At 43.1% G+C, this 25,886-nt stretch overlaps 2 protein-coding genes across 2 annotated transcripts in view; both read right to left on the reverse strand.

The window, feature by feature from the left end:
* Window positions 1-3,836: 3,836 nt before the first annotated feature.
* On the reverse strand, window positions 3,837-14,903 carry GCSH (glycine cleavage system protein H). The gene is made up of 5 exons (XM_059999636.1): window positions 14,647-14,903; window positions 11,065-11,144; window positions 9,852-9,915; window positions 4,848-4,979; window positions 3,837-3,969 (listed from the first exon to the last, which is right to left on the reverse strand). The coding sequence occupies exons 1-5, from the start codon at window positions 14,792-14,794 to the stop codon at window positions 3,872-3,874; spliced, it is 522 nt and encodes a 173-aa protein (XP_059855619.1). The 5' UTR covers window positions 14,795-14,903; the 3' UTR covers window positions 3,837-3,871.
* A 3,938-nt stretch (window positions 14,904-18,841) lies between these two features.
* Window positions 18,842-25,886, reverse strand: part of LOC132416076 (polycystin-1-like protein 2) — an 83,225-nt gene continuing 76,180 nt past the window's right edge. Inside the window, 7 exon segments of the mRNA XM_059999304.1 lie at window positions 18,842-19,003; window positions 22,079-22,082; window positions 22,384-22,613; window positions 22,837-22,934; window positions 23,827-23,949; window positions 23,952-24,011; window positions 25,636-25,773. Coding sequence (XP_059855287.1) covers window positions 18,842-19,003; window positions 22,079-22,082; window positions 22,384-22,613; window positions 22,837-22,934; window positions 23,827-23,949; window positions 23,952-24,011; window positions 25,636-25,773 — 815 coding nt within the window.

The raw sequence follows: 25,886 nt of genomic DNA on the forward strand, positions 1-25,886 counted from the left end.
GAACCCAGCTCAGGTCTGGTTCCAAAGCCCTTGTGCTTTCTGGTTTTAAAAGTGTGAATATTTCTGCTGGAGAAAAATATCATAAGCCTTTTATACCCCTGTGATTAAAAGCCATTTGGAGGGAATTCCCTGGCGTTCCAATGTTTAAGACTTTGCCTTCCAGTGTAGGGGGTGTGGGTTTGATACCTGGTTGGGGAGCTAAGATCCCACCTACCTCCAGGCCAAAAAACCAAAACATAAAACAGAAGCAATATTGTTAACAAATTCAATGAAGACTTTAAAAAGGATCCCCGTCAAAAAAAATATTTAAAACAATATAAAAATAAAAATAAATAGGGCTTCCCTGGTGGCGCAGTGGTTGAGAGTCCGCCTGCCGATGCAGGGGACACGGGTTCCCTCACTGCTGTAGCCTCTCCCGTCGCGGAGCAACAGGCTCCGGACGCGCAGGTTCGGCGGCCATGGCTCATGGGGGCAGCCGCTCCGCGGCATGCCCGGACCGGGGCACGAACCCGCGTCCCCTGCATCGTCAGGCGGACTGCCAACCACTGCGCCACCAGGGACGCCCCATGAAGGAGTTTTTGTCATTGCAGTGTCTCTTAACTTTGTAAACTCCACACCAGAAATCACCTAGTAAGCAACAAAATTTTTTTTAATTATCACCTGACAGTTTGGTTAGGAAGAACCTCCTTTAGTTCTGTTGCAAATAGAAAATTTGAAACCACCTGACTAGCAGGATTTGTTAGCCAAGTCATTAAAGCTGTGTTCTCAGTTTCTGGGAAGTATACCTAAAGTCTTAACTAAGATTTACTAAATAACTGTGAAACTTCTTGACTGAAAGCACATTCTCCTAAGTACATGTGGAAGTGGAAGATCTGGCAAATGATTTGCTTCACACTAATTTTGCTTGCATACCCGTTTTAAACGGGCTCCTAATCACTGTTGAAGCTTAGCAGGTAAAAGCCTGATAGCAGGGGTAAGCTGGGACGAAGTGAGAGAATGGCACGGACATATATACACTACCAAATGGAAAATAGATAGCTAGTGGGAAGCAGCCACATAGCACAGGGAGATCAGCTCGGTGCTTTGTGACCGCCTGGAGGGGTGGGATAGTGGGGGTGGGATGGGGAGGGTGGGAGGGAGACGCAAGAGTGAGGGGATATGGGGATATATGTATACATACAGCTGATTCACTGTTATACAGCAGAAAGTAACACACCATTGTAAAGCAATTATACTCCAATGAAGATGTTAAAAAAAAAAAAAGCCTGATAACATGACTGAGCAGAAACTTAAAGGGATGAGTGTTTGTCTAGTCATGTTTATAAAAAGCCAAAGTAGAGATGGAATCAAGATACAGAAGCTCTAGTAGAAAAAGATCTCAGAGTTGGCAAAGGAGTGTTTTAAAAACACCAAGATGGGGGCAGGAGGTATACAGAAACTTCTCTCTGCTCAATTTTGAACCTAAATCTACTCTCTAAAAAAGTGTATTTAAAAGGAAAAAAAAAAAAAAAGACTGATGGGGATAGGTAGTTAATAGTAAAGCCATGTTGCTGAGAAGAAAAAAGAATTTAATCACTGAGAAAGATGCATGATTAGGTCTGAAATAATACAGTGATTGCTGAGAAGTAATGAAGGCACAGTTATAGTTAGCGTAATTTTAAAAACTGAAGGTGGGTGGTACTCTGACATTTTAGCAGCCCCAGAAAAGCTGCAGAAATTCAGAAAAATTCAGAAATTGATTTGCTTGAGAGTTGATCTGAAATACCAGCCTCATTTTCATACTAGCATGCCTGTACAGAGAGCCCTCTAGTGGTTTCTTTATTAAAACTTAATGCCATCAACTTCTTTAAACTATTCGACTATCTGGGAGGTGATAAGAGAAAAAAAATTTTTTGAACACTTCCGGGGTTACCTGTTCCATTTCTTGAATTTTAAATTATTAGAAAGCATTATTTAAAACCTATATTAAGCTCCTCTATTAAGACCAAAACCATTCAAAGGAATATGAGGTCTGAGAAATTGAATTCTCTGTTGATTTAGTCCATTTGGAGGGCCATTCAACACCTCTTATTTTCAGCAGCACTAAAATAGAAACGAAGGTTGAACTGGCTCTGTATTCTAAACAGTGAAAAAGAGCAAGTTGTCATAAAGTTTTGTTCTTTGATCCTCCCCCCGCCTGCCAGATTCCCATTTAAATATATTTTTGGCCGCATTAACGCATCTTGTGGGATGTTAGTTCCCTGACCAGGGATTGAACCTGGGCCCTGGTAATGAAAGCGCCTAACCACTGGACCGCCAGGGAATTCCCTTAAGTATTATCATAGTAACTTACATTTTGCTAAGGAACTGATGAAGAGTGAGCCAGGAAATGTGAAAATCCTAACCATATCCTCTTATCCTCTCCGTCACCTTATCTGTGAAATGGTGGTAGTTATGGATATGCCCTACCTAGCTCTGGCTACTGTGGTAAAGATGAAAGAAGGTAATATATGAGAGTAACTTTAAAACAAGATTTATTTAGATTTAAATGAGCAATTATTACTCATCCCTATTTCCAAAGCAGACAGTCAAATTAATTAACCTGATTAATAACAGACACAGCTCAGCAGTGATATGGCCACTGGCACAGTCCTGGAAAGAATGCATTCTTTCTGCAGAGGAACAAGAAAGACTTGTATGTTATTTACCTACCTACGTACTCTATGTTCTTTATTTGCTCTTTATTTACCAGAAGATAGTAGTGTCTACATACTTCCCTTTTCCTCTAGTAACTGGGAAAATGGTAGAAGTTTGTTCTTGCTGTGTGTGTGTATAAGTATATATATCTGTGTGTGTGTATATACTTATGTATGTTCTCTCCCCTGCCCCAAATATCAGCATACTACAGTACTACCATTGGCTTAATTAGAAAGTATGCTATGTTGGCCACTGTGTCCACTTCTGTCCCCATTACTTAAGTAGAAACCTTATGTGAATGTGGTTTAACTTTCTTAAGGATGTCATGTGCTATGCTGATCAAAATTTCACCTTTCCTTGTTTTTACTCCTCTCTTCTAATTGGCATGATAGAAAAACAAAGTCAATGATTTCTTTTATGTTAAAAATGACCAAAAAATAGTACTTGATGCTATCAGGCAATTAGATCTTTGCTTAAGAAAAGCAAGATTTGTGACTAAAAGGAAACATTTTCTTGGAACCAATCTTTCATCACTAGGGCTTAAAATTCCTTTTAAAAAAATAACTTTCCGTAAGTTAAAATTAGCATCTTTACAAATACTAGTGGAGTCACTAAATGAAATATTAACAGCGAAACAAAAAACACAATTAATTAAGAAGTTGAATATTTTTTTATTAAACTGTTTCTTATTTTCCTGCAAGGCTGTTGCTTCACTGTATAAAAATAGCACCAGCAAACACAGTATATTGCAAAATTAAGATAGTAATGTTCTTCACTGGACACTATACAACTAACAAACTTTTCTCCACTGTCATTTATTTCCAATGGCAAGTTCATTGAGTATTTTGACCCAAATCCAGGGATGGCTGTAAGCAAGTTACAATATTTTGTAAGGTTAAGATAACAATGTTATCCTTGAATTACATAATTTTTATAACTAGTTTTACCACAGATAATTTCAGGAATTCTGAGTATTATAACTGGAGACTAGCCTAAAAATCACAGGCTGTTGTGAAAAAGATGCATAGTGTTTATGTGAAATCATTAGGAAGTTAAGGGGTATTTTCTTCAGGCAACATTGTTGAAAGTAGTTTCTTTTGCTAAAAGTTGCTTTTTAAAAATCTATCCACCACTAATTTAAGACAACTATACTAGATTAAGCTGTTTCAAACTAGTTTATTTAGGGGTTCCATTTTCACTCCTCAATAGATTTTATGTATTTCTCATATGCTTCTTCACTCATTAGTTCATCTAGTTCTGAAGGGTTACTGAGTGTCATCTTGATCAGCCAACCTGCAACCAAAAAAAAGTATCTTATATTCTAAATCACCTTTTTAAAGAGAAAGTCAAATTCATTCAAAATGTAAATTCTGAGTGCCTCAAAATTAACCTAGTATTCTTTACATAAATCACTCATTATTTGTTCAAAGAGCTTTAAATTTTAGCTGTAAGAATTAAATTAATATTCCTTACATATCATAACTGAAAAGAACCAGAAGAAATTCTACCATAATGGATTAAGAACTTCTAGGCTGTAATAAGCATCAACAACTTTACATACGGATCCAAATACACAAGGCCAGGTATATCTTTAACAAAAGGAACACCAACACTGTAACAACTTAGATTAATGGCATTAGAAAGCTTTAGTAGAGAGAAGAAGTAGGTGATAGGAAACAGAGAACTACAACCTAATGCTAATTTTGCATCTTGTTGGCTGTGTGACCTTAGCAGAGAAATCCTTTGGGGCCTCAATTCATCTACAAAATGGAAAAAATTGCTGCTAGCTTACCTTACTACATTATTATGAAGATGAAGATGTGAGAAAACTGAAAATTAATGTAATAAATGTTATTCTATTACCACCTACATCACACAATGTGATTAGATGCTTTATGACTGAACAGGTAAATACTCTGAAGTGTTTACAATGAGTCTACAACTATGATACTAAGAACCCTATAAAATAAGGCAATGCTTTTATTGACAGAGATTTTAAACATAACCTTATATATTCAGCTAAACTGTTTTCCCTTTTTAAAGCAGAATATCTCTATTTAGTACCAAGAAGGGCAAAAAGAAGTCACCATCAGCTAAAGATTGCTTTAAATTCCAGATTAAATGTTAACTGCAGCAAACAATCCTTAAAAAAATTTCTAGCAACAACTTACCATCTTCATAACAAGATTTGTTGACAAGTCCTGGATTTTCTGCTAGAGCTTCATTAATTTCAGTTACTTCTCCTGATAGAGGAGAATAGAGTTCACTAGCAGCTTTCACACTTTCCAAAGCACCAAATTCCTCTAAATTGAGAAAATTAAAGAAAGTATTAAATGTCAAGTTAGTGACCTCAAAATACAAAATATGGAGAAGTGATCACCTCTAATACAGTAATGACAGAAAGTCCTAAATATCTTTAATTAAAATAAAACCATAGGTTTTGTCATGCAAGATCTTCATTTATACAGTCTGTAGCCTGACAACATGGCCCCATCCAAAGAGCACAGTGTAACTAGAACACAAGTAGAAAACCACAGTCTGATTTGCTAAAGAGGTCAGAGGATGGAGTGTGGGCCCCCAAGGTGGCTGGAAATTGAGGGTTGAAATTCTAGAAAGAAGGGAGCCATAGTTTAGAGAAAAAGTAGTCAGTATAAAGATCTCAAAATGATCCACAGACCCACATGTTGGAATTAGCAGAGAACCTTAAAATAGCTACTGTAAGTATGTTCAAAGACCAAAAAACAAAAACAAAAAACTAGTGAGTGAATATATGGGGAAATAACTTGCAAAGAAATTATAATTTTTTAAATGGACATTCTAGAACTGGAAAGCATAATATCTAAAACGTTCACTAGATGGCATTAACAGTAGACTGGATACTGTGCAGAAGGGTCAGTGAACACAAAGATCATCTGAAACTAACCAATCTGAAGAAGAGTTTGAAAAGAAAAAAAAAGACTGAAAAATTAACAGAGCCCTGGGATTTCCCTGGTGGTGCAGTGGTTAAGAATCTGCCTGCCAATGCAGGGGACATGGGTTTGAGCCCTGGTCCGGGAAGATCCCACATGCCACGGAGCAACTAAGCCCAAGGGCCACAACTACCGAGCCTGCACTCTAGAGCCCGCGAGCCACAACAACTGAAGCCCGTGCGCCTAGAGCCCGTGCTCTGCAACAACAGAAGCCACCGCAATGAGAAGCCTGCACACTGCAATGAAGAGTAGCCCCCGGTCGCCACAACTAGAGAAAGCTTGCATGCAGCAACGAAGACCCAACCAGCCAAAAATAAAAATAAATAAATAAATTAAAAAAAAAAAAGCCCTGCTCACCTACAGGACAAAATCAAGTGATCTGAACTGAATGTGATGAATACAACACACCAAAGTTTGTGGGGGCAGAGCTAAAAAAGTGCTTAGAAGGAAATAAAATCTTTAGGCGTTATTTAAAAAGAACATCTTAAAATCAATGACCTGGCTTCTAAAGACACTAGAAAATGAACAAAAGCAGTCAGTTTATGGAAAGGAGGCAACATTAGAAAGAAGGGATGACACTGGTGATTTTTTTAAAATGACTTTTAGCCTTGAAGAAAGGACACTGATCTGTGCCAGGTGGAGCAGCCAAAATTCTGAAAGAAAATCTCAGTCTTACTGGTTTAAAGGACTAGGAGACAAGAGTTTGGGGCCACCATAGCTACTGGAAAGTGAGCTGGGAAATCTCATTAAGGATAGAGATAAAAAGGAGAGCCCCAAATTCTGTCTATAAATTCTGTCCAGGTCTCTGAATGATCCCTGAATCATATGTGCACGGGGCAGACTCCAAGTGTCCTAGATAAGGCTAGAAGAATCAGACTAAGATTTTAGCTGCCACTCACCACAAGGGAGACAGCATTTTACAGTATGGATAAAAAAAAGTCCAGTAAAAAAACCTGAAAAACAAAACCACAAGTTTCCAGAAGCTAGAAAAAGGAAATTAAATCTAAGTAAGTTGGAGGAAGAAAATAAAGATATGAAAGAACAAATGAAATGGAAAATAAGAGAAAATTTAACATAGTAGAAATTTGGTTCTTTCAAAAGATTGATAAATTTGATAGAGCCAGCAGACTGATTGAGAAGAGAAAATTACCACCAATATGAAGGAATGAAAAAGGAGTCCTTACTACAGATCGTATGGGTATAAAAGGATAATAAATGAAAAATATGAGCATCTGTATGCTGAAAATAACAACATGAAATGGAAAAATTTCTCAAAACCAATGTAAGATAATATAGAAAATCTGAATATATATTAAAGAAATTTGTATCAAAAACCTTCCTACAAAGAAATCTGGCTCATATTCCACCAGTTAAATCTATCAAACAATTAAAGAAGAAACAACACTAATCTTGCACTTTCTTTCAGAAAAAGAAAAGAGGTAGGAATATTTCTAAACTTATTCTATGAGGTCAATATAACAGATTCCAGAATTTGACAAAGCCATTATAAGAAATGACCAGAAGAGATATGGGAACATATGTATATGTATAACTGATTCACTTTGTTATAAAGCAGAAACTAACACACCATTGTAAAGTAATTATACCCCAATAAAGATGTTAATAAAAAAAAAAAAAAAAAAGAAATGACCAATATCTCTCATGAACATAATATACAAATTAGCAAATCAAATCCAGCAGTATGTTTTTAGAGATAATTTTTAACTTTTGTGTCATGACTACCAGGAATGCAAGGTTGGTTAAACATTCAAAAGTGAATCACCATTCATCACATTAACAAGAAAAACCCTTTGATCATGTCAATAGATGGAGAAAATGAATTTGACAAAAATTCAACACCCACAAATGATAATTCTCAGCAAACTAGATATAGAAAGGAACTGCATCATCTGATAATGGGCATCTATGAAAAACTCCACAGCTAAATAGCATACCTAATGATGAAATACTATATCTCTGCGAACCTTGGTATGGGCCAGAGTTGCTCACTTTCTCAGTTCACAATGCCCTTAAGTGTCTCAGTAAGGTTTTGTGGTAATCTCTAGACCAAAACAAATACCTAACACTTCAATTTATTAAGAGGTCAGGTCCAAACTACTTAGTAAGTTTTTAATCCTAACAATTGAGTAGCGGTTTGAAAAAATTAACACATATAAATTGAACAAAAAAGAATTTTCATTTTTAATTACAATTTACAGATATAAATTATGTGTCTTGCATACTGTATTAAGTTCTCCCTCAGGGAATCAGGTCACATCAATCACTGCCGTACCTGATGTTCCATGCCAATTGTGCAGTACTTGCTTCAAAGTCACATTACCCAAAGTAATGTAGTAAGATCCAACATTGAAATTGTTATCTCCATTGTTTATTAGTTTGTGCTGTGTCCAACAGATGTTAAAAATTAAAAATACCCCACAGCACCTCATGGCACTGGGGTATATAGTCTGGGAACTATGAAGATAGACAAAAGACTTCTTAGAGAAGACAATGTTCCATACATATATATGACAAAATATTCATAAAATACATTTCTGAAAAAGGATTTGTATCTAGAATTTAAAATGATGCCTAAAAATCAATGGTAAAAAGATAACCCAAGTAAAAGACTAGAGACTTCACAAAAAAAGATGTGAGTGGCAAAAAGCACATGGCAAGGTGAACAATAATCTGTCCTAGGGAAATGCAAGTTAAAACCACAATGAAATATGCAGCACCTGGAACTCTCTCATACTGCTGGTCAGAGTGTAAAATGGTATAACCTCTTTGGCAAACACGATGGGACTTCGCAGCATAAAAAAGCAAAATACTGATCACTCACTATGAATGAATCTCGAAATTATGACATTAGACAAATGAAGCCGTACATAATACATATTGTCTGATTCCTTTTAAATGAAGTTAAAGAACAGGCAAAACTAATCTATGGTGACAGAAATCAGAGAAGTGGTTGTATATTGAGAAGAGTTTTGATTGGCAAGGTTTACACAGTGTATAAACACAGTTGTCAAAACTCTTTGGCTTATACAATTAAGATCCATGCATTTTCGCTGTATGTAAATTTTGTATCACTTTAAAAAACATCTTTAGCAGAAAGTTTAAAGAAAGCATTCATTAGTTTAAGGGTATTACTCAACATATTTAGTTTAACAGAATTTTTTCTATAATAGAAGCACAAAAAGTAGGTTCATGCTTCTCACTTGCTATAAAGAGATGTTCAGAAATTTCTGATCTGCTTGAGAACAGCAAAGTGCATACACAGTAAATAAAACATGATTAAAGAAAACAGATACTTAAATTCTGTAGGGCTACCTGACATATGTCAAGGAACCCATGAATAATAATATACGTGGTTCCACTGGCTGACATTTATCAAGCACTAATCTTACGCTGGTTATTATGCTAGTTTCATTTAATCCTTACAACTACTCTATGAGGTAAGTATTATTATCCCAACTTACAGATGAGACCTACATTAAGTAATCTCTCCCAAATCACACAGTTGTGTTGAGAGGCCAGGATGTAAAACCAGATTCTGACTCAGAAGCCCATGTTCTATCCTGATATTCTTTACTGCCTCCAAAGAAAGACTTTATTTTTTAACCTTCAGAGACTTCAGCTTATATTATACTATATCAACATGTGGCGAGGAGGGTGCTAAGAGCCATTTCCCTCTACTTCCTGCCTTTCATTGTAAAGTCTGAAAATGCTCATTATTCTCCTCACCATCATTCCTTACAGTTAGGCATGGCAATACGACCCAGACTTGGCTAAATTGATAAAAGAAAAGGTGATCTGAGAGATTTCTGGTTGAGATATTTGTTCCCAATAAAGAGACAAAGAGAGCCTGTCCTTCTCTTCCTACTTTTGGATACTGTCATTGAGAACATGATGCTTGAAGGTTCTGCTGCCATTCTGTGACCTCTGACATGCTGAGGCAGAAAAAGTACCAGAGAGGTTGTGTCCTTGATAATCTTCACTGAGCCACTGAGTCAATCCTGTATCCACCTATTTCCAAGATTGCTTGTATGAGATATAATAAACCCCTGATCTACTCTTACATAAGTTTTCTGTTACTTGAGGAAAAAGCATTCTAAATGATCCTGGGTACAAACAAGTTATTATGCAAGATAAAGAAAATTCATGGCATGAATCATGACATACCAAGATGAGAAAAACACTCACCTTGTTTGTTCAATTTTGTCCCAACTTCAGGCAGACTACAGTAAACAACATCTCCCAAAGCTTCCTTTAAAAGACAAAAACAAAGCACCAAACCTCTAAGAAATCAAATTAAACCTAGTAAATAGGAACAAGCCAAACACTGAATCCCTTTAATTCACACAGTACATACTTTACACTTGAGGGGCCAAATTCTTTGATTTTTCTTATAACCCTTTAAAAATGCAAAATTATTCTTACCTCAGGATCTGCAAGAAAACAGGCCACTAGCTGGATTTCCCAGAGGTGGCAGTGACCCCGTCACAAACCATATGCCCCCTAAAAGATTACTGGCTCCTCTAAGAACACATTTTGTGCTTTTCCACCTCTGCAACTTTACTGAGGCCATTTCCCCTACTGCATCTGCTGACTAATAAGTAGTGATCTCTCCATCAGGTGACAATGCCTTGTACTACTCAAGGCATCCGTCACATAATGTTTTGTATGTCATTTTCCATGTAGTTGATTCCCCCTCATAAACTCCAGGAGAGGAGGACAATACTTATGCAGTATTTCACAAAGCATGCTGTATTGGGCCTCAGTAGGTACAGATATGCCAATGAAGATACAGTTGTCATGGATTCTCAGTACCTGAGATGGCAGCATTTCTGAAGAATACTGTATACTCCCATCAGTTAATACCCCCGGCCCCTTCTCCACACCCCACCCAGAGATCGTGGAAGATCAGTGACACGTGCTGCTATTTGGCTTCTCAAGTTCTTTTACACAATATCTCAATATGGGATCAGTGGCAATAAGGGAATTAGTAGAGACAAACTCTAAATAAAAGGTTTATCTTTGTGTAATCTGTGCCAATCTAGGTGTTCCCTCTTCAAGTCCCCAGATCATGTGTATATCATTGCTATCCACAAAACACTGTCAACACTCAGCCCTTTTGCTTGCTCTGCTTTTTTCCTTAACTGCCCCAATATGAAACAAACATTTCTCTCTTGAATTTAATTTTTAATTTTAAGTGTTAACCTTTCAATATCTCTAAAAACATTATACGCTGCCCTAACTAAACTATGTTTTACTTTTTCCATCTATGACTGATGTTCTTCTAAGGGCCTTTAAGGGGCCCAAAATAATACTAAGGGGCAGAATAAACAATTTTTAAAAGGTAAAGCAATCCAATTTAGGCAAGAGCAGACTGAAATATTGCAAGACAATCCAATACCTGTGCAAAATTGCTGATTCCCACTGTTCCAACACCGTTTTCTGTTGTTACCCATTCATGTTTGTCTGTGAATTTACGACCTAAATAGAAGACCAATATTTCAGAAAAGCAGTGGCATCACTTCTTAAAAAGCATTTTTTTACATATCAGTGCTGTCAAAGGGCAAGACCTTCCCAGTATTTGTGTTTGACTTATTGGCATTGCCATTCAACAGTATACTGCCCAGGACAAAACAGATCATGTGAGAAGACACATCTCAACATTGGTATCATTTAGGCAAAGATGGCTTGATGTGAACACCTTTGCATCTTTTGGAGATATGATTATTTGCCCTTCACATTACTCAGTCTATATCACACACACACACACACACACACACACACACACACAAATTTTGGAGCACATTTCAAATATATATTTATCTATTACTGGTCTGTCATACAAAGCAAGTCTGTCCCTCTGAAGAAAGAGTGATGAGCTTTTGGGAGGAGCATAAAGACTGCTCATAAATGATTTAACCTAAAAAATTATGTGCCTCTTTAGGTAGAGCTGTGTGGCATCTTAACAGGAATAAAATTGACCTGGAACAATTATAGCTTGTCTAAGTTCTTGATTCCACCTTAAATGAATTCAAGTCTCCCCTTGAGGAAAGTGACTACCATCATTTAAAGAAGCAAACTATATGATCAGAACTCAATAGTCACCTCAGAGCTAAGACATTAAATGGTAGAAAGGCAGCCTCTGCTCGACATTCATTGGACAGGTTAGGCCTTGGCTTTATGAGCTGCTTCTCTTCAAATACACGGATGGCCAAAATACTCAAGGATTCTTGGAAGAAAGACCTACCAAAGTTCGAGTGATGTGAAAAAAATTCCTTACGATTTAATGTCAAAAGTACTTGCTTAAAATAATATTTTTTTTTAAAAAACTTACCTTCCTAAATATATATCACATTCTGAAGTGAAGCAGTATTTTTCCAAAAATACTGCATCGGAAGTTAATAAGAAAATGGCTCGTTAATTTCAATACTGTTTTACAATAAGCATTGCTGGTTCACTCTTACCCCTTACCCAAAAGATAACTGTACTTAAAACAACATTAAACTGCCTTGATTACACAGCTCTGATACACAGCAGAGTGTAAATAAAGAGTATTTCTTTTCCTCCCAGTCATTAAAAAACTTTAATACCATACTCCTCAGTGTAAGAGGTTGCAAAATCTGCCACAAAGTAACTTGCTTTGCTTCACTCCACTTCAAATACTAAATGCTTCAGGTCAACGTGTGTTTCCCTAAGAAAGTGTGTTTGTACTTAGTGTTCTGACTGCAACCCATTCTCCCCACCGCCTTTTCTTGACTTTCAGATCTCAATTTAGCAGCTCTGCCTGCCAGATGCCTTATGCAGCCCACCAAGCCTGGGTTCCTGGGCCGTCCAACCTCCTCCCACAGCACTCTGCACCACTCTCCCACACCGTTCCCCCCCCACACTCATAGCACTTAACAGGCTACAGTTTCCCCCAGGCAGTAGACCAAGTACAAAGCAAGCAAGAGCAGGCTTTATCTCATCTGTATTCCCAGTTCAAAACACAGTGCTTGGCATATAGAAAGCACTCAAAAGCTGGAGTGAAGTAATTTTTTTTTTTAAGTTTAAGAGGATGCTCAGCAAAACATCTAATATATAGTTATTTGGCTACAGGACTCAATTCTCCCTAACATTCTGTCACAATTCTAAAACTGGCAGTTTAAATCTAATATACCTTTTAAAAGTAAGGACTGGACAACCATAAACATATGACTTCTCTGAAATTACTGTCCTGACTTTGGTCTTGCCATCTTACCTAATTGTAAAGATAATCTTAGGAGTAAGAGTGCTCTCACATTCAATTTAGCAACTGAGCAACCTCAAGTTTAGAGGAAAAGGCGGCAACATTGCTAAGCTAAATGCACCTAGGTCCACTTGACTTCAAAGGCCATGCAGTCTTTGTACTAGGCCATGCAATTTAGGCAAAAGACGATGATTCGTACAATTCTCCTTTAACCCTTGGCCCAACAGGAAAGAAGGGAACAGGAGATTAGGTAAATAATTACTTTTCCTCTGAGTCTTGAAAAACATGGGTTTTGGCCCCCCCAAAATTATGTGTGTTGAGTAATTTATGAGAAGTTTGCATTCTCCTCCCTTCAGTCACTGAGTCAAATAAAATACATTAACATTTGATCAACTTTCCGCTATTTATTTGATTCTATACACTACTATTTAATAAGAAGTAACATTTATCAAGTACTTACTATGCATCAAACTATATGTACAGCAGTTAAATTATTTCATTTCATCCAACAAATCTGTAAGGTATGGATTATCATTTCCATTTTTCTGATTAGGGAAACAGACTCAGAGAAGTTAAGTGACTACCCAAGATGTCACAGCTCAGAAGAGGTGGAGTGAAATTTTGGAACTCGGTCTCTTTAGTATTAAAAACCTAGGTGTTCAACCAGATCATGGGTATTGATATCTTGGGCAATATTTAACTAGATAACAGGAAAATGCAAAAAGCTAGTGATAGTGTAACAATGAATAACCAAAATACATAGGTTTGAAATTCAGTTCTTATCTGAGAAATGCTCTTCCCTTGAAATGCGGCACTAACAGAGCTGAGAGATTTTAATGGGTGGGTGGGGTGGGGAGGAGGTAAGCTTCATCATTATGTTTGACTTTGGACTTAAACCTATCAACTTTTCTAGTCCCAAACAGGTTTCTAAAACAACGAACTTAATGAGAGAACAGCCACCACAGACCTGCGCTCTGTCAGCAAGAAGCCTGAGTTCTCGGAGGTGCAGTTAATGTCTCAGGTATTGGTGCATGAAGTAAAACGTTTTTTCCTCTGCGGTAACGCGTGCTAAAGTAGGACAGATGGCCAAGACATTTACGGGCATGTCTCCCTGTTCCTTCAAGTCCATGTAACTAAGGCCTCGTTTCAGCCCAACACACATTCACGACTCGATACAGACTTCAGTAGAACGTCTTCTGTGGAGTCCAGTGGAGTTTATCTCACTGCTTTAGGAAATAGCTCTCTCCAAAGTTGTGCCAGCTTTAGCTGGTAAAAATCTAGACCCAGTGCTTTAAATTTCAATAAATGCTCTTGCTTTACTTTTACTTCAGAATTCAGTGACGATCCGTGTAGCAAAGTAAAGCCTATTATTTGTCTTCACTCTTAGGGTCCACGATGCTCACAAATGCTAGAAATCTAAGGTCAGGAAGGAGCTCGGCGACGCTCGCCCGGGTCTCCAGCAGCGAGCGGCCGACGCTCCTGCCGGAAGCAGCCGGGACACGGCGACCGCGCGCGTTCTCCAGGCCTCCCCGCCCTCCTCCCCCCTCCTCCCAACCCGCAGGACAAAGACTGCGGGGTCGTTTAAGTCACTCAGGGAGTAGCGGCCTCGCGACACGGGATCCCAACAACAATAAGCGTGTGCAGGGGTCGCCTCCCTTGACCGGGGCGACCAGCGGCGGGGACCCGAGGTGAGGATCGAGGCCCCAGTCCCTTACCCCGAGTCAGCTTGGCTCGCCCCACGTGCCCGCCCGCACTTACCCGACAGCAGAACGGGACCGGTGCGCAGCGCCCGGACGGCGCCCGCCCGCAGTCCCCAGGGCCGCGGCGGGCAGGGCGCGTTGGGCGCAGAGATGGCGCGCAGGCTGCAGACCGCGGCCCGCACGCTCCGCGCCACTTGCAGCGCCATGTTCGCAGGGGTGCAGAGGGTCTCCGCGCAGCATCTAGAGCACCCCCGGCTGGAGGGGGCGGGGCGGGGAGGGGGCGGCCCCGGGGCCGGAGCGAGCCGGAGCGAGCTGGCTGGACCGGCGCGCAGGGGCGGGGCCCGGGAGGGGCGGGGCCTGATGGGGTGGCAGGCGGGAGGGGCGTGACACTCGGAACGCCCTGTGGCCCGGAAGGGGCTGCGGCGAGGGGCGGGGACTAGTACAGGGGCGGGCCGGGCCGGGCCGGCCGTCAGGGGCGGGGCCTCCCGGGAGGCGTGGAGCCACGCCTTCCGGCATTGCTTCTGGGCGAGTGAAAGCGCTGGGTCAGGCCTTCTTGCCTCCGCGACCCAGCCGGGCGGTGAAATGGGCTCCAATCAGGGGTGGTACTGCTGAGCCAGCGCATTCCAGTGCCCTTGGGCCCTGGGGAAGGCAGGGTGCTCCCAGTTCTGTTAAAAGATTAGTTCCCACCCTTCTACGAGGATCAGGGTCACCCAGAGCAGGATTCATAGTAGGTCCAAACAATCATGCCAGCCAAAGATGGTTATTGGGCATTGGCCAAAGGCTCGGTGACACAAATGCAGTTTCTCTTTGACTTTTTGAAATATTGAAAACAGTCCAGGAACCCACTTTATTACTTTACAGATCCCAAAAGGCCCACGGTCCCCAAAGAGGGGACAGACAGAATCATGAAACTTAGAGGGGCAAGGACTTGTTGAAGGGGTAGGAGTGGCTTCTTGGTGGGGTCTGGACTGCAGGAGCAATCAAAAGGCAGAGAGTTGAGACCCAGCATGATCAGTTCCTTACTTAAGCAGGAGACATGTCCCACCCAATCCAAGGAGACAAAATAATTAGGTTTCAGGAAAGATCTCACCTTTAACATGGATTTTATGGAGTGGGCATGAATCAGCAAAGAAACGGGGGAGTGAAAAACACTTCAATCTCTACACTTTCAGTATTACAGGATGAGTACCTTGAAGCGTGTGTGTGTGTGTGTGTGTGTGTGTGTGTGTGTGTTTGCGTTTGGGTGACCCAAATGTTGCAGTGAGATTCTGCCTCATTTATAAAATTGGGGATGTGGGCACATGTGTGTGGTGGCTTGCAAGGGCTGCTGTGCTCTGTTTTCCTCTGAGTAAATCATAGACATTAATTGAGCCCTTGTTATGTGCTGGGGCTGTGCAGATATTATCTTTGTAATCTTCTCCAAACCCCTTCTGGTAGGTATTATACTCATTTTGTAGATGAAGAGCTGGAGACTCAGAAAGTTTAACTAACTTTCCCAGGAGTGGAATGAGGAAGGCATTTTATGACTTAAGCAGTTACTAGGTGGCAGTAGCAGAACTTGCCCTCTAGTCACAATCAACTGCTCTTAAGCTCTGTTCTACTTGCCGCTGTTTGGGATGCTGACTGGCTCACAGTGGTCTACTGTAAACTCCAGATCTTGTCTGGTTTCCATAATGTCAGTGTTCTGTTTTTATTGTTTCATTACAAGCCACTGCAGCATAATGCAAGCCATGCCCTAAAATATTTGTTCCTAGCTTCACTAACTCATTTGGTATGAAGAACAAGGTCACATATCAATGTGTGGGCTATGTCGTGGGCCCTTATGCCAAAGCAATAGGAAGTGTGTCTTTTTTTTTTTTTAATGTAACAAGCATTGTGGATTAAAAAAAATTTTTTTTTTCGTCTGATTATCTTTGTAACATCCGTGGCTTGGAATGTGAAAGGTCATCTCATTGCACAGTTGGTACAGGCACCTGAAAATGCAGGTGGTCATTTCTTTCAGGTGTCTCAGGGGGGCCTTCTCATCTCTTTGAGCAGATATATTTTTCTCTCTCACAACAAGAAATTTCCAATTTGATATTTATAGTCAACAGAGACGTGGAGAGTGGATGGGAAAGATGGGAAAGAGAAATGAAGAATTTACAACTTCTCTAGATCTTAGAACTTTTCCTATTTAAACTAACGGACTTTATGTGTCTGGTTAGATTTCTGTACCAGACTTTCGGGAGACATGTGTGCACTTGGTATGAATTATTTGATGCTTATCTGCTTATATAGCTCATGTTCATACCTGACACAATAAAGAATGGATGATGGGCTTTGGGGTGGATAGAAGATAAATCCCCTAGGTCTTATGTGTATTGCCATGTTATGTGTCTCTCTGTTTATAAAGGATTCTGGCTTTTGATTGTCATGGTAGTTAGGTGGGATCCTGGTTCAGCCATCATAAAAGGATATTTAAGCTCTCATCCAGATAGAAGGCTGGCAGTAGTTCAGCTTCACGGTTAAACTAGCTGTTTAATGACCTCATCAAGTGTGCATGTTCCTCTCATCTTTCTGCTCTGCCATCTTCAGATTGTTCCCCATGGTCTCAAGGTAGCTGTCAGAGTTCCAGCAGTCTTAGACCAGACAATGTCCAGCACTAGAGCCTATCTCTTTTTTTTTTTTTTTTTTTTTGCGGTACGCGGGCCTCTCACTGTTGTGGCCTCTCCCGTTGCGGAGCACAGGCTGTGGACGTGCAGCCTCAGCGGCCATGGCTCACGGGCCCCTCTGTGGCATGTGGGATCTTCCCGGACCGGGGCACGAACCCGTGTCCCCTGCATTGGCAGGCAGACTCTCAACCACTGTGCCACCAGGGAAGCCCTGTCAAGGGCTATTGCTGAGACAAATCAAGATTTACTTTGAGGTGGCCACAGGGTCACCTTACCATGAGTCATGTGGGGTAGGGGTAGGGGCTACCTGAACAAATTGGGATTCTGATAGCAAGGAGGGACACATGGAATGGATTTGGGGCAGGCTACCTAGAGTACCTGCTACAATGGGTGCGTTAGGAGGAGAGACAAGACAGGGTGAATTGGAGAGGGTTCGTGAGGTGCTTCTCCTGCATAGGAGAGGGGAAATGTGCACTTATCCACACAGTCACCTGGAAGACTTTTATTATCTAGGTCTGTGGTTCTCAGAATTTAAAGCATGTTTATCAAGTCTGACTGCACATTGGAATCATCAGGGGGGGCTTAAAAAATATTGATGCCTGGGACCCATAGATTCTGATCAATTGGGATGAAGTCTGGGGTTTCTAGCGTGTAGCCAGTATTGAGAACCACTGGTGTAGATCAGCGATTCCCAAAGTATTGCCTAAGGAACACTAGCCCTGACTGAAGTGCTTCAATACCAGAAGCCATGGTAATAGGGGTTTGGGAATCATTACACACTTTATTGTTCACATTCATCTCATCCCAGAAGACTCATAGTGCACATTTAGCATATTAAAAGCTCTAACAATTCCCCTGCTAAAGCACTTGTGTATCCAGTGTTTCCCACGTTTGATCTAGAAACATTTGGGGGAGGATGACACCTGTCATGAGTTGAATCGTCGCCCCTAAAGAGATAGGTTGAAGTCCCAGACCCCATACGGGAAGAAGGCCATGTGGCAACAGAGGCAGAGGTCAGAATGATGCATCTACAAGCCAAGGAATGCCAAGGATTGCTGGCATACGCTAGAAGCTAAAAGAGAGCCTTCCAAAGGAACACGGCCCTGTTGACACCTTGATTTTGGACTTCTCTCCTCCAGAACTGTGGAGCAATACATTTCTGTTGTTTTAAGCCAGCCGGTTTGTGGTACTTTGTTCTGGCAGCCCTAGCAAACTAATATGACACCCATTAGCATCTCCTGGACACAGTTGAGGAAACCCTGAACTAGAATCATTCAAAGGCAACTCCTGACTGACCAAGAAGATGAAATAATCAGTCTGTAGAGGGGATTTCCCACCCCCCCTCCCTGAACTCCAGACAATATTTGTTATATTTCTAGTTGAAAATATATTTGAACAAACAGTCTATGCTAGTGGTGGCAACTGTATAGAGGTATGTATGTATTTTTCCTTTTTTTTTTTTTTTTTGCTTGCCAGGTTTGGTAACTCTTCTATGGACACAGAAAAATATTGACCAGGAGAGATTACAGAATCACTGGTAAGTGTAGGCCTAAGATGCTGACCCTCCCCTACTCTACAGATGATTGTGCCTGGACCAACAGCTTAAATTTGGGGCACAGCTGATACAGGTTGAGGGGCCCAGGCCTCTGACAGCAGCTCAGGCTGCTCACTGCTGCTTCCAGGCTCCTGTCTTTTACATTTAATGCCCAGGAAACTGAGTATCTTCATCAGTAGCAAATCGATGATCTCTCCTTCCTCCGACAGCTGCAGAGGGAGAAAGAACCATACAACTTAGGTAGGGCCATTCTCTTTGAGGGCTTTTCTTTCTAAGGGGAAACCATGGTTTTATCGTCCAATTTGGTCCCTGCCAAAGTCACTTCACTGTTTAGTGTTGCTTTTGTGTTGGAATTGACCTCCTTCTGGGAATCCCAAGGGTGTTCACTCCTGCCTTTATCCCCACAGGGTTCCTTCTTTATCCCCAGGGGGTTCCTTCTTCCCCTCCATTGAGAATGACAAGATGCCCTCCACCACCCCCCCAACCCCCACAAAGGCTATTAGGAATTTGTGTACAAAGACGCTCATTGCTGCTGGGAATGTGAAATGGAAAACAGTTTGGTGGTTTCTCAAAATTTAAACCAAAGTAACCATATGAACATCCTGAAATAAATTTCTGGGCCCAAGATGGAGCTGCTCCTATGCAGGGTGCCATGTCAGCAAACTGAAACTTGGATAACTTTTGTGTCTCTGTAAAGGCTCCCCTTGACCAGAAAGGCAGTATATCCAGTCACTAATCCCCAAACACCAGGCAAATTCCAGGCTCTATACTTATTTCCTCTTCCTTCTCATCCCAAACAAGGTTGACTCTGTGGCCCTGGCCAATCAGATACTTTCTATTTTCCGCTTCCTTGTTCATTATTCTTTACCCTACAAAAGCTTCCTGCCTTCCACTCCATTTTGCAGATCTCTGAATGGAGACAGTCCACTTCATGAAAAGTTAAATTTGTTTGTCATCACCTAAATTGTTTTCTTTAGTCATTTTTCCAGTGGGTTCTCAATCTTGGCTGTGTATGCAAACCACACGGGAGATTTCAAGATACCAGTGCTTGGATCCTTCTCCTAGGAATTCTGTTTTTATTGGTCTCAGGTGCAGTGGCAGGCATTGCCAAAAGCCTCCAGGTGTTTCTAATGTACAGTCAGGGCTGGGAATCACTGATGTAATGAACAGAGTCCCACGAATCAGGAGACGTGATTCTAGTCTGCCCTTCATTTGCCATGATCTTGGGGAATTAATTTCCTCCTTCTGGGCCTCAGTTTCCCATCCCATGTGCAAAGGTCCCCTGGCCGTCAGAGCAGAGGTTCGAAAATGCAGTCCCCAGACTGGTAGCATCACATCATCTGGAAACTTGTTAGAATTGCAGATTCTCAAGCTCCACCCCAGATCTCCCCAGTCAGAAACTCTGGGGGTGGGACCTGGGAATTTGTGTTTTGATGAGCCATCCGAGGGATTATGACTGGCGGTTTTTTGGTTTGTTTTAAACATTATATCTATCTGTCTGTCTGTCTATCTATCTATCTATCTATAAGTATAGTTGATTTACAATGTTAGTTTCAGGTGTACAGCATAGTGATTCAGTACCTTTATAGGTTTTACTCCATTAAAAGTTATTCCAGAGACTTACCTGGTGGTCCAGTGGTTAAGAATCCACCTGCCAATGCAGAGGACGTGGGTTTGCCCCCTGGTCAGGGAACTAAGATCCCACATGCCGCAGGGCAACTAAGCCCACACTCCGCAACTACTGAGCCTGTGTGCCACAACTAGAGAAGCCTGCGCACCACAATGAAAAAGATCCCGCATGCCACAACGAAGATCCCGTGTGCCACAACTAAGACCCGGTGCAGCCTAATTAATTAATTAAAAGTTATTACAGAATAAGGGCTATAATTCACTTGGGAATTATATTTTATATATATATATATATAGATATAGATATATATAGATATAGATATATATATCTCCTTGTTGCGTGCCTATTTTATTTTTTATTTTTTTGGCCATGCTGCACAGCATGTAGCATCTTAGTTCCCCGACCGGGGATCGAGCCCATGCCCCCTGCAGTGGAAGCACAGAGTCTTAACCACTGGACCACCAGGGAAGTCCCAATTTTATACATAGTACTTCGTATATGATGCATTTTAAAGTTTGAGGACCATGGTGTTAGAGCAGCCACATAGAGCATCAGGGGCTTAGGCAGGCAGCAGCTGCAACTGTCACAGTCCCTCTTGGGCTGGCAGTTCACAAGACCAGTTCCTGGAGATCTGCTCACGGGTGCCGTGGAAAGAGCACATGCCAGAGGGACCTGGGTTCAAATCTTGCCTGCCTTGTGGGAAATCTGATAATGTCTTCAGGCCTCAGTTTCCTCATCTGCAATAGTGTTAACACCAGTGCCTCAGGATCATTGTGAAGAGGAAATAGAAGTGTGTGTGTGTGCGTGTGCATGTGTGTGTGCACATGTAGTAATAATAGCTGTTATTACTTAGAGCAGTAATGATGGGCCTGTTTTAAAACATGCCCTGTCCCTGGTGGGTCTGCGTCCTGCTTTGATACATAGAAGCAGAGAGAGAGTATCAGTTGTTCAGAGTGGCAGGAAAACACCTATTATGTGGAAATCAGCTACTCCTGGCCTGTCCTTAATCCCAGGGGACCCCTGCCAGGTGTCCTCCTTTGGGGCTTGCTCCCTGTGTTCCTTGGAGCTGTAATAGTGCCATGGAGGAGATGGAGGTTCACATGGGTTCACTAACTCACCCGGGACTACACAGCGAACAGGAGCAGTGCCAGGGTTTCAAACCTAGGGCTCTCTGACTCCAGAGCGTGCTGGGAGACACAGTGTGTGTGGGCCCTGAGTGTCCCTGCACATTCGTGCTGAGTATTCCAGGAGTGCAAGGCTCTGGCAGGGCTTTACCCAGGCATCATCTCAGGGCTGAGTTTGCAGTGAGCAACCTCAAGGGATGAGGTAACATCCTCCTTCAGACAAAGAGCAGGCTTGCTTCTGCCACTGTAGAAACAGTGAATGCTCCAAGCTCAGTGTTCCTCCTTGGTACTGTAACTCACTGCATGGGCAAGCATCTGTCGTGGCCCTTCCTAGGGAACTGACTTCGAACACCATGAAGCTCTGCTACTGCTTTTGCTGTGAGTAATGAAATCCTTTGTCTCTGATCTAGGAGTCTTGTGTCTTCTGCCAGCATCCATGAAACAGGCTAGTGTGTTAGCTTATGAGTAGGGTGAGACCTCAGACCCTGCATAATTCTTGGTTAAGGTTAAGAGCCTTCACCACTTCCTACTTGCCTGGTGGCGGACACTTTACGTCATACTAAGTTTCCCATCCCTGTATTGGCTCTAGCAGAGACCACCAGGCTTGGTGCACCAGGCTGAGAATGCTGGAAGCAGGATTTCCCTTTGAACTCTGAGATTGCACAGTTTCCAGGGGCCTGAAAATATGACCTGAATGCCTCTGAATCCCCCAGCCCCTCCCCACAATGATACAATGAGCTTGGCTCGGCCCTGTTGTGAAAGCTGCACCCTCCAATCAGACCTGGACTTGAGCAAATGTCTTTCCTCTGCTGCATGTGAATCCAGTGAGCCTTACCTTGACACACTTTGGCGATCAGTCCCCAAGGGGACCACGTAACCTCCTCCCCGGTACACAGTGAGTTAGCTCCAGATGGGATACCCTCGGCGCTGGCTCTGGCTCTGGTACTGCCAAGCCTGGGAAAAGTCATTGCTGTTATTGAGGACGGAGGCATTCCAGCCTTCCCCATAGTCTGACAGGTCTTCAACGTCCAGGGAATATGGCACACGGCATCCATCAAGGGAAGCCTGCAGGGCTTCCCTGGTGGCGCAGTGGTTGAGAGTCCGCCTGCCGACGCAGGGGACACGGGTTCGTGCCCCCGGCCGGGAAGATCCCACATGCCGCGGAACGCCTGGGCCTGTGAGCCATGGCCGCTGAGCCTGTGCGTCCGGAGCCTGTGCTCTGCAACGGGAGAGGCCACAACAGTGAGAGGCCCATGTACAGCAAAAAAAAAAAAAAAAAGAGAGAAGCCTGCAGCTGCAGGGCAAGAGCGCAAGAGCTTTCCTGGACCCTCACTTGGCGTATCTGGGCACTGCCCACCAGCTTGGAGTTCCCATCAGTGATAAAGCCTGGAGATGAGAAACAAGTGGATAAATCTAGCCATCAACATCATCTTAACACATCCCAAGCTTTCTGGCCTGGATGCTAACGTGAATTTCAGTGTGCCCGTTGTAGAATTAGCCAAGAGAAGTTCATGGCCAACCACAGACTACATTCAACCATTCATCACCATCTCCCCACCTTGGACCTGGTCTATTTCTTGCATAACTTCTCCTGGGAATGGCAACTCCTACCCCGTCATCAACTTGGAGACCATTTATGTCCTTTCCCTCGATGCCCACATCCTAAGGGTCAACGAGGCCCACCAATAGTACCGTTTCAGTGTTGTCTGCTCCCACCCCGTGTCTCCATCACCTCTGCCCCCATCCCTACATCAGTCGCATCATTTTTGCCCAGCATCCTAACTTACCTACCCTCAACTCCAACTTCCAATGCAGCTTCTACCACAGATTTGATTATGTTACTGCCTCACCGAGAAGCTGTCAATGGCTCCTCACTCCCTTAAGCATAAACTATGAGCTTCCAGAGCCTTCATGATCTGGCCCCTGTTCCTCTCTCCTGCTCTGCTTTTTGTGGGTCCTCAACTCGTACTGTACACTGAAGTCGCACTCCACGCTCTGTAGTTCCAGGAAGTATAGTGCCTTGGTGTTTCAGGCTTGCCTTTTCTCATGTTGTCCCTTCTGCCTGGCACACCATTTCTACCTGGCCAATTCCTGCTCAGTTATCTAAGAAGGAGGTTCTCCACTCTGCATCCAGGGAGGGCTAGGGACCCTCAGAGGGTCTCTCCTTCAAAGCATATGGCTCTGTGGTTATTGGTTCTCTGTAAGGCTGAAGTTGACAGTGACCCACAGTTGTTCCCAGGAGGGAGCTGACCCACGTCCTGGGGTGGGTGGACGGTACCTGGGTGATGACTGTCCAGGTTGCTCACGAGGGTGGTGTTGGCCCACGTGAACAAGTCCTGAAAGTCCAGCACGGCTGAAAAGCCTCGGGTGAAGCTGTGCCCAAGGTGTCTGTTGAAGTGGTGGCGCTGGGGTCCCCCTGCCCGTAGGCCACCAGCAGCGGCATCCACAGGGAGCCCAGGTGCGCTGGGAAGGGAGGCACAGCCCCTGGTCAGGCAGAGGCCCCAGCTCCTACCAAGTCCAGGGCAGGAACTGGAAAGGCACATGGCTCAGAACAGTTGAGGTCTTGTAGACCAGCCACTCACCCCTCTGGTGACAAAGGAATCAGTCCTTATAAGGACAGCAGAAAGTAGTAAAGTTCACAGGCCATGAGCCTCCTGCCTGGGTTCCAATCCCAGCTCTGCCACTTCCTATCCATGTGCCCTTCACAAGTGACTTAACCCCTCTGTGCCTCACTCTCGTCGTCTGTGAAATGGGGATAATTCTGTCACACAGGGTTGTGATGAGGGAGTCAACAAATTAATATTTATAAAGCACTTAAAATAGTGCCTGAACGGACTTCGTGCTGTATGAATGTTTCTTAAATAGAATTTTTTTTAAATGGGGCTCTGGGGAGTTCCCAGGCGGTCCAGTGGTTAGGTCTCGGAGCGTCCACTGCAGGAGGCAGGGGTTCAATCCCTGGTCGGAGAACTAAGGTCCCACATGCTGCATGGTGTGGCCAAAAAAAAAAAAAAAAAAAAAAAAAATGAGGCTCTGCCATGTTACAGTGCTGAGGATAGAGCAATAAAGACGACAGACGTGTTCCCTGCCCTCATGGAGCACACCTGTAGACAGGTGAGTGTGACCTAAGGGCCCAGTAGGTACAAAGATTTAGTTTAGGAGGCCCGACATCAGAATCATGTTGGGGGACGCAGAACGTTACTGAACCAGAATCTCTGGGCCCAAGGCCTGGGAATCTGCATTCTGGCACCCCCGCTCCAAGATGGCTTGTTGGGGTTCTGCCCACATCTGTCTTGTTTTTCATTCTGTGCATGCAGCTCCTATGCAAGCTCCGCCACTCTGTGGTTTGGCCACGTGGGCTCCCCGTGGGAGGGCAGACCAGGGCTGCGGCAGGGTCAGCGCCCTCCTCGGAAGCAGCCCTCACCAGTGACCTGGTGGGTGGCAACTAGGGCGTACGTACTACGCTAGCCCCTCCCGAGGTCTCAGCAGGACTGAGCCCCAGTTGCCCACATGGAACCCACTCACCAACCGCCTTCCATCGGCTTCCGTCTCTTTCCTGCACTTTTTCCTACCAGTGCTTCTCAGGATCACCTCCCAAACCAACTGCTTATGTCCAGATCTGCCTGTGGGGGAACCCAGACTAAGACACACAGTGAGGTTTGAAAGCGTCTGGTCAGCGGGCCAGAGGAGCCTCTCTGACGACACAGCCTTTGGGCTGAGAATTGAAGAATAAAAGGAATTAACCAGAGGAAAAGGCAAGGAGGAGGGTGCGCACATTCCAGGCAGACTAGATGCCAGAGGGCCTGGGTCAGGAGCTGCATGACGCAGTGTCACTGGAGCTGAGGGCACAAGGGGCCGAGAGAGGTGACCTGGGTGGGTGGAGCACAGCAGGGAGTTTGGACGTTATCCAGGGGCCTGGAAGAGCCACGGAAGGATTTTAAGTTTAGGGGAGAAGCTGGGGAGAGTAGATATCTGGAGCGATGGGCCCAGAAGCAGTGTGGGCCTGTCAGAGATTGTACCACATCTGCTCAAATCTATGTTGAGAACCAGCGAGTGGGAAGGTTGCTCGTAAGTAATCTTGGCTGCCTACCCAAGATTTCTCTGATTAAGGCAAGTGCTTTCTGTTCCTTGAGGTGGGTGGTTTTCATCTTCTCAACGTCAGAGGCCAGAGGCTTCTGGTAGATGTCCCTTCTGCTATTTCTTCGTGCTTGGAACAAGGCAGAGGGGTCTGTGAAAGCAAGGGCACAAGGACAGTCCCCCAAATGGGCAGTGGAACCAGCTTGTACGTTTGCAACCATGAGACTTCCCTCACCAGGTACAACGGGATCCACTGTTCCTCCT

The sequence above is a fragment of the Delphinus delphis genome, chromosome 20 (assembly GCF_949987515.2).
Source record: "Delphinus delphis chromosome 20, mDelDel1.2, whole genome shotgun sequence".
In the NCBI taxonomy this organism is placed as follows: domain Eukaryota; kingdom Metazoa; phylum Chordata; class Mammalia; order Artiodactyla; family Delphinidae; genus Delphinus; species Delphinus delphis.

What these genes read in the sequence shown, in the direction of transcription:
- GCSH (XM_059999636.1), bottom strand. Translation starts at nt 14,794, where the DNA reads ATGGCGCTGCAAGTGGCGCGGAGCGTGCGGGCCGCGGTCTGCAGCCTG. An exon ending in GAATCAGCAATTTTGCACAG is followed by an intron (nt 9,916 to 11,064) that starts GTATTGGATTGT and finishes TGTCTTTTAAAG; the next exon opens with GAAGCTTTGGGAGATGTTGT. An exon ending in GACAAAATTGAACAAACAAG is followed by an intron (nt 4,980 to 9,851) that starts GTGAGTGTTTTT and finishes TTCTCAATTTAG; the next exon opens with AGGAATTTGGTGCTTTGGAA.